At 36.4% G+C, this 9,154-nt stretch overlaps 1 protein-coding gene across 1 annotated transcript; it reads right to left on the reverse strand.

The window, feature by feature from the left end:
- Positions 1 to 698: 698 nt before the first annotated feature.
- On the reverse strand, positions 699 to 5,697 carry LOC142981274 (uncharacterized). The gene is made up of 11 exons (XM_076127070.1): positions 5,649 to 5,697; positions 5,281 to 5,400; positions 4,731 to 4,842; positions 4,094 to 4,293; positions 3,827 to 3,925; positions 3,554 to 3,651; positions 3,028 to 3,151; positions 2,173 to 2,316; positions 1,540 to 1,724; positions 1,106 to 1,207; positions 699 to 878 (listed from the first exon to the last, which is right to left on the reverse strand). The coding sequence occupies exons 1-11, from the start codon at positions 5,695 to 5,697 to the stop codon at positions 699 to 701; spliced, it is 1,413 nt and encodes a 470-aa protein (XP_075983185.1).
- Positions 5,698 to 9,154: the final 3,457 nt, after the last annotated feature.

Consider the following 9,154-nt stretch of genomic DNA (forward strand, 5'->3'; position numbering starts at 1 on the left):
AGTTTAAAATAAATAAATAAATAAATATATATATATATATTTTTTTTAATATTCAGAGTTGGTGAGTTTTCACCTTTGATGGTGGATGTTTAAAGTGCGGACAGTGTATTTGAGGAAAACAAAACAAAAACATTGACAACTATAGTTTTAATTTTCGATATAACATTGCAAACAGTATGCAGTACAGTGGCGCAATTTCGAACCGTCATCGTTGCTGAAGACGGACCGAACAGTAGCAATTACTTGACGAAACTATTTATTTCAAAATACGTCTAAAGCACTCATGGCCATATATTATCGTCTCGTCGAGAAGAAGCGACCGGCTCCCGGTCGGTGCTGCAAATGCCGCATCTGTGAAGCGACCAGTACCTCGATGCTCTACCACTATCGACTACCGACAACCGGCTAGCTATCGACATTTGACATTTAGAATGTACTGCCAAAATGTTTCCTACGACACCCGTCAGAGGCGCTGATCAGATTTTCATACAAAATATCTCGATGACAGTTCGGTTGTCGGTAGTCGATAGTAGTAGAGAATCGAGACACAGGAGCCGGTCGCCAAAATTACACCCCTGCTGTAAGGGGTAGTTTTTTTTCTCATATTATACAGTTACTTCCCTATTTAAATCTTACAAAAACTTCATAAACATCCAAAATTATGTTACTGGACCAAGATTTCTGCCAGTACACGTCATTTATTCTGCAACGGAACCCCCAGAAGAGATGTTATCGATTTCTGGGTCAATTGTGGTAGAAGGTCGTTCCTGTCCCTCTGGTTCTTTCTCAGGCTCCGAAGATTCATCGGAAACGCTTCGACCCCAGGCTTCTACTTGGAATCCTAATGGGTTGTTGAATTGGATCAGAGGAATGCGGAGCTGAAATCATTATAAATGAATAAACATTAATGACTCGAGAAAACATGGGTACACTATAACTACTATGCGGTATTTTAATTTGTTTTCACTAAATGCCCTTGATAAATTAAACTTCTATATACTCGTAAGTTGAGATAAAAAGTAAATATAAGGTAAAAAGTATGTTAAGAAGGTGCAGAACGATACATATTTCGTGTTATTGAGTACAATTGCTAGTTAATACTTACTCTGACCAATGGGGTACCAAGTTCCCACGCGGTAGGTGAAGCGTAAGAGTGCGGTAAATGAACCTTCACGCAAATAATATTGGTATCGTAGGGAGCTATGATCTGTGGAAAATTTTAAAATAATAACTTTAATTATCAGTTAAATCTCAGTCATATGAAAAATTAAGTGTTCATTTTAATAATCGCTAAGAAAGTATAATCGGAATGTACAGGCGATTACTTAACATTATGAAGATTTATAAATTTCCAAGTATGGCCCTAAATAATTACAGAGAATTTGCAACAGTAAATTTTCAGAGCCTTTAGGATTTTCTAATGTATGATATCTGCCCAAAAACTTTTTCGTTTTCCGCACAGATCATCATTTCCCAACCGATTAAGATTAAAGGGTGCTTCTTCTTAGTGAAAAGGTAAAATAATTAACAAGTGAATACCTCTAAAAAGTACGTCAATTGTGACGGTAGAGTCGGCTTGATGTAGAAAGTTTCGTGGTAGAATCTGAAAGGCTGGTAATCGGCGTCTGGCGGCAACCTGAGGAAACAATGCTGACCAGCCGTCCACCAGTGCCCCACCCACTTCGTAGTTAGCTCCTCGACGTGTGAACGCATCATGTTGTAACCTGATCACGTACATGTACAAAGCTATGAAAATTTATCTAAGACCGTAATCCATAAATAGTCGTTGTAAGAGGACGAATTTGAATTCTTATTTTACACTAGCTTTTACCCGCGACTTCGTCCGCCACCTGAATTTTCCCATGGAAATGCGTCATTTTCTCGGGGTAAAAAGTAACCTATGTCCTTCAATGTACATTAGTAAAGGCCCATTGTCAGGTTAAAGTTGCAGCATTTTCGTTCCACACACCACTTTGCCTTGCGGGAATTGTAAGATTGTTAAATAGCCATCCTGTCACCACCGAGACAGGGCAAGTATGTCTTCTCGAAACACTAAGTTTTAATCAGCCTATAAAAGTAAACTTGGTTACTTCAGTAATAACAGAATAATATTTAACACACATTTATACCTATAATTTAATGCTTAATAAGTTTTAGAAGAAGCAGGTTTACCGAAAGGATCGTCGTTGACAAAGGCGCCAACTCTATTGCCTGTGATGGCAGTTGAGATCCACGGCAAGTAGGGAAAGACCATGAGATGGTGTGGCGGAGTCGCGGGGTCGGCGGTGCGGAGAGGATCCGGGCAGGTAGAACCACCTGTAATTGCCATTATAGAGATATATTTTATATTACAGAGAGGCTAAAAAGCCCACTGTTTGAATTAACACTTTTTAAATTACTTGGCAAAGTAGTTCTTTTGAATTGTATTAGAAGGCGCTTGTTAATAAAATTGTCTTTATAAAAAATCTCGATAGCTACTCAGTAGTCATAATTACCTATTGACAAAAGCTTCTTAGGTCTCCTTAATACTCAGATGTAGTCAATTTTGTAAAATCGGCTTTTATCCGACGTCACAAAACCTCGCTATTGTCACAGCGATGTGTCATTGATCACACATGCCATTAGCCATGCAATATTTATAAATTTTCATCAAATAGCTGCATAACATAATACGTGGAAAACGTTATGGGTTTCACATATAAGAAAAGGGTATAACTGTTTGTTTTTCCCGAAATAAATAAATCTATCTATCTATCTATCGTATGGTTAGTGGTCAACCTAGTGTCAAAGTTTTTTAAGCCGCCCGAAAGGCCTTTGTCATGGCTTAACGACTGTTATCTTAATTGACAACAACCGGGACCGACTTTATACGTGCCCTCCAAAGCACGGAGACGCTCAGTTCTAATACCACTATGCGGTCACCCATCTATAGAATGCTTAACCCTCAGATCGTTTACGGACCGGTGAGCACAATTGTGTGATATTTGTGTCCCTAGTCAAGTGTTCAAGACAAAAGATAACACAAACCTATTGATAAAGCCACCAGAGTCCAATGTCCAGTAGGTTCGTGGACGATCATCGGCGCCCCGGAGCGGAACCCGCACCCAGTGCTACATATCGTTCGAACGTTGTATATACTCGATAAGTTCAACTGTAAACAAAGTATTAGACCAATAATTATAATAATATCATTGGCAAGAAGTTATTCCTTGCACATTAATTTAAAAAAATAACAAAGACGTTTTTCTCAAATCTACCACGTTTAAGCTAATAACAAATGTATTATTTTAAAGATAAAAAAAATCCGCATTAATTGAGCATGGTGATAGACTGTGTTACACTGTGTGTGTAACTCGATAGTTTAGGCAAGTTTCTACAAAAACAAGTAAGTGATCTAGTGATCGTTTTAACATATATATGTTACTGTAAAAGCTCGAACTGTGGTAAATCCTAAGATGTTCCGGTAAAACCTAAGATTTACCAACTCTCAATGGTAAAGTTTACCGGAAAATATTAGGCATATACACCATATTGAAAAACTCACGTTTATAACCCGACGATTGGCCTCTTCATATTTATTACAGAGTACTTTCGGTAGTAGAGTCACTTTAGTTACTTCTTTCTCTTCTCCTCCGAAATCTCTAGGTGAATCTGCAAACACGTGTTTATAGCGTTAAAACCCTTTCAAATTAAGTAACAAAAACTAGCACTTTAAACAGAATGGTCTTCACATTCAATGCAAAACTAGGGGTTTAAGGCACTAATAACAATATAACTAGTATAAAACGAATTATTGTTTTAAATGTATTTATTTATAATGTTTTACCAGCAGTGTAATCCACTTGTATCATAACCTGCCTAGTCTGTAATCCATGTTTGTTAACCAGTAAGTCTTGGAGTGGCAAACATACTGGCACCATGTATTCTGAAAAAGACCACCTAATTAAAACCAAACAACCGCATTTATCGCAGCAACTGACCTTTTTAAGTCTACTATACTTACGTCCACATATTAGTGGAGAAGGATTTCAGATATAGTATTTGTGTATAGATTTAAGAAAGTGGGCACGTATATTTATATTTCGTCACTTACTCGATTTCAAAGGTCTAAGCATTTTAAGTACGGCCACGCTGTCCTTTCCTCCAAAGTGTTTGTACTCTGGATGTAGGAGAACGTCTGCTATAGGCATTATCAAGATGGCCGGCTCGCAGCTAGCACCATCGTTGAGGTCGTTGAGTGACAAACCGCATTCTGCTTCATCACGTTCGTAGTCGCCGAATGCTACGTTACCTCTGAAATTATACAAAGCCTTTACGCTATTTTCAGAAGGCGATTTCCTACTACTATCGACTATCCACATCCGGCTAGCTATCGAAGAATTAAAATCTATCGTCCGCTAGAGACTATTTTTGTATCACATTTTGTATGTAGACCTCTCGATAGTCACTGTTAGGAAACTCCCTTTTGCTGTAATGAATCAGATAGAATATAAATTATAATTAACCACTTTTAAATAGGGACACGTAAATTCAATAAAAAAGTAAGTTTAATTGACGGCTAATAAATCGTAAATTAAAAGGTTCATTGCTACTACACTTTGAGCACCTTATAATAAAAAAAAATGTTATTAATACAAGCTGTAAGTCGCGCGAAGCAACAGTATCTAGTTTTTCTTAGACCAAAAAAGGAAGTGGATACGTAGCTTGAGGTATAATAAGTAGGTACCAACAGAGCGTATTCCTCAGGCACTTGTGCTGCGTCAGCGGCGGTACAGAGTGTGAATTGTGGCGTGATGAGCACCACGCGTGGAACTCGGAAGTAGTGCGGGGTGCCTTTCTTAACTGAAACAATAAAATAAATATATTTATAGTATAAATTGTAAATATATTGTATAATTGTAAATATTTTGTTTTTTGTTAATTATTTATAGTTTAGTTTAGTATAATGTTAAAAGTACGTATGTAAATAGGAATTGAAAATAAATATTAATGAACTTCCGCAAAAAAAAAAACAATAAAATGTACTATGAATGTGAAAAATATTAAACCTTTGCAATAAATATTCGCTATAAATCGTGTTATATATTTCTAAACTAATTTGTAAAGAAATAGTTACGGGACGATCTCGTGTCTTCGTACATCGTCTTTCCATTTAATTAGCCATGTCATTGCAATAATTTTGACACTCATTTGATGACTTATGCCAGCCACATACACAGGTCTACTATACTGATAGATCAGAGCGCATGTAGCCGGCTTGAAGAGAATTTGTTTTCTTACTATGTATGTACTGTAGAGTCCCGAGCCAAGTGAATTGCAGGTCACTGAGCGGACCTTCGTCAGGTTCAAACGACGGATCATCGTGACACTCCTGGAAGTCACACTTTATTGTCGTTGAACCTGCAAATAATAGTATGAGTTAAATTCTTTATAAAAAAACGGTGTCCCGGACCTTATTACGCGTAGGTCTACAGTGCTATATGTTTGTAACTGTTAACGCACTAAAAGCGATCAACATCACTTGTGATCAAGTTCTTCATATTTGGAATTTAGCATAAAAAGAATTAGTTTATAATTCAGGCAATTGTAAAGCGTCATGGTTTTAACTCACATCGGGCAACTGACAGTATAATTTAATAAATACTTACAACTCATTAACGCGATGAGCAACACATATTTCCAAACTTGAATTAACATTTTAATTACTACACAATAAATGTAAGTGGAAGCACGCACTCACGATTTTATCACCTAAATGACTGAACTATAAGCAAGTGAACAGTATTTATACTTTTGTTATTGATTTTGAATGCACAAAAACATAACATTGATGCATAAAACTAAATTTGTTATTATGAAATAAAACACCGACAAAATTCGATACTAAATTATTTGTTTTGTCTAAATGTCGGTTTGTATTGATGGTATACTAATTAAACGTTAAACAAATATTTCTAGTAACAATAATAAAGCATCTATGCATCTATAATTTCAGCATCGATACTAGTTAAAGATTCATATCCGCACTTGGCCATCGTGGTTGACTCAAGGCCTAACTTCTTCCTCATTACCGAATATATTTACCCGATAAGATATTATTAAGATATTTATTTATTGCTAAATATAAAAGGAGATATAATCTTTGAAGTATCAAGTTAATACTTCAGTTTAATATCAAACTTAAATTCTAAGTACCTACTGTAAAAGACAGAGAATTTTATGATTAAGTCCTTACCCTTTTATTGTCAGATTCAAGATCCGGAAACCTCTTTGACACTGCTTTAATCCCTACTCAATTCAATGTCTTTATTTGATATTTGAAGATATTTTTTGTCGTAAAATACTCTAAATACGTTTGTGGAGATGTATCTATTCATAAATAAAATTTTATTCATGTGAATTATATTGTCAGTTTATTAAAACAGATTGGAAGCAGTGTAAATAAATAGTTTCTGTAGTAAAAAAGGCATACTTTATGTATGCAACAATATACATTTCACCGGCTGAATGTTGATGAGTCCGGCGAAGCAATCAGTGCGGTGTCCAGCTTGTGAATCACACCGCAAATTGTTATTCTACGTGCCATGTAGATTCGGCTGGATTTTACGAGGCCTTTTGTCATTTTTCGGATACGTTTTTTATACATCGTAATTATAGTCACAGCAAGGTTTTGAAGTCCTCAAATTCATGATGATTGATGCTCGACAAATGGTAGGTATCTTAGTTCACTGGCATCTAATTTCTGAGTTCGTTGAAGAAAGACATGCTTCTTATAAGTCCGCGGATGTTTGCGATTTTCCTTAATGATTCTATTTATTTGCCATTAATCACGTTAGTCATACCTATAGTAACTTATTTTTCCGTCTTATTCGTACCAAGACCGTGTAATAACACGGTCTTAATTTGCGTTATGCTTGAATATTCATACAATGTGTCCCTGCACTCCTTGCACAAACAATATCAAACTTTTTCAATATAAAATGAACAACAAAAATTATCAAGAAGTTTTGAAAAGTAAATAAACTCAGTATTATACGGGTCGCGAAAGTCCAGCGCTGGCACAAAATACATTTTCCAAATCAATAATTAAAACTTTTGCTAAACAAAACTTCGTCGAGACAACTTTTTAGTACGCTTTCCAATGGCCGGCACCTCGAAATGGATTTGTATAGAGTTCGCGGAAACGAAATAAAAAAGCCATTTGAAGGTAGAAGCGCTGCGCTGAGAGTCGCCTAATTGTAGAGTGCAGCACAAACAGTGTTGAGTAACAACGTTTAGCGAAGTTGTTACTCGGCGCTATTATCACTGAGGCCGCCGCTCTACAGGACTTGTTCTCAACGAGGACAATGCTGCTTCAAGTTTATTGTCCATTATGAACTCTGAAGGAAATTAAACCGTTAAGAGTCGTTTAAATTATGGTTGCCATTATTTTTCATTCTGATGAAGGGGTGTAACAAGAAGGAAAAGATATTAATATAAGATAATATTAACTATGAAATGGTGTTTAGTCTTATTTGATCATCGAGGTAATGAATCTTCCATTTCGACTTGTGGCTTAGTTTTATCGTTTGTTTGAAACAACGGCGCAGTATTTGTCAAATACTTGTGAAGCGTCGCTCTTTTGAAGGGATCATGACGCAATCATTTTCACCGCAGTAATTGCGGATGGAGCGACAGCTGCGTGTTATTATAATGTACTTCAATACTTTCTACTGATTATTTCAAATAAAAATTTATAATGAATTCCATTTTATTATGAGATCACAATCCACAGTCATTTTAAGTCGATAATACCTGGTAGAAAAGGCAGATCGATGAATTGGTTTGACGGAATATCTATATCCCTATCTTTTCGACCCAATCTCAAAAAAAATTAAGGCTGCCTTTTTCTTTCTAAAAAAACTTTTGATGAACTTTTCCCAAACTGCCGATTTCTACCCCGTTTAGCTGACTGATTGGATTTCCGAGATTCGGGCGAAACGGTGCCCGCCACTGAAGAGAATATGGTCGGGAAGCGGCGCTTAATCAACGCGGTTAAATAACAGTCGCCGGTAATTGGATGGGTGAGCGTTAGTGCCGGGCCCTCTCCGCCTCGTTAACTCGCCGCTCTCGGCGCCGCCCTGCTACCGGCGTATCCGGACGTTTTATCGACGGGGCTACACTATTTTACAAAACAAAAGTTGGGTAAAGGTTAGACATTTTTCGTTTGTTAAAATTTTCTAGCGAATAATAGAGGATTGCTAACAGAGTGACCCGTTCTGGCTTTATCGTTTACACGACTCTCCCGAGGCTATAAAAGCCGATTCGAATAGGATACCACACAGAGGGTAGATAAGAGTAAATATCAGTGAACCAAATAGTCTCTTAAGAATATGTGAAACACTTAAAAACTTATAAATATTGTTACGATTTATACAGAACGTGAAAATAAAATATGGCAAATACTGTAATGTGTAAGACCAAGCAGTTTTTTATATTAAGCTTAGGTACAGCCAAAGTACCTACGTCATGCTCGCAATAAAGGCAATACTGCGCCATCATCACGCGTCCAGTTGCGACGTCGACACTAGCTGTTGTGGTGTGTGTGGTACACGGTGGCTGACCGACGAAGATAAAAAGATGAACCATACTTGTCATAAATGCATTGCCATAAATGATACCAGTAAACGCTGTGTTTCCACATGACACTTTATGACGTGTTAATATGCAAAAGTGCTACTATCGATAGGTTTTGTTTATAACTAGTTTCTTGATTTAATTTAAACTAGAGGAACCTATTTCCTTTAACTCCTATTTGCCATAATTATGTAAAACAAGACACCTGAATTAAAGTATTTTATTAATTGTATAATTAAAAATATTTTGTTTTTCTTTTAATCCTCGGCTTAAGTAGGGTTGCAAGTTATGTTTAACCAAATAAAGTAATGAGGATGGTTATATTAGAGGTATTATCATTTTGTGTATAGAATCTAACCTTGCACGGTGAGGTATATAAATGACTTTTATAATGGTATTGCAATATCATAATAGCTTTGTTCATCTGTATAAGTATCTACTAACGACGTGGTCAATATAAGTCTCGATTCACACTAATGCGTGGTTTAACACTCTCATATTGTCGCTATAGTGTCCCAGCAATTAGTACAGAGGGAAC

This window comes from Anticarsia gemmatalis, chromosome 19 (genome assembly GCF_050436995.1).
Source record: "Anticarsia gemmatalis isolate Benzon Research Colony breed Stoneville strain chromosome 19, ilAntGemm2 primary, whole genome shotgun sequence".
Lineage (NCBI taxonomy): Eukaryota > Metazoa > Arthropoda > Insecta > Lepidoptera > Erebidae > Anticarsia > Anticarsia gemmatalis.

Bases quoted from the DNA above. Each gene is read 5' to 3' on its own strand.
- LOC142981274 (XM_076127070.1), bottom strand. From the start codon at position 5,697: ATGTTAATTCAAGTTTGGAAATATGTGTTGCTCATCGCGTTAATGAGT. The intron at 4,843-5,280 runs GTAAGAAAACAA...TTATTGTTTCAG, and splicing joins GACTCTACAGTACATACATA to TTAAGAAAGGCACCCCGCAC. The intron at 2,317-3,027 runs GTTTGTGTTATC...TGGCAATTACAG, and splicing joins TCTGGTGGCTTTATCAATAG to GTGGTTCTACCTGCCCGGAT.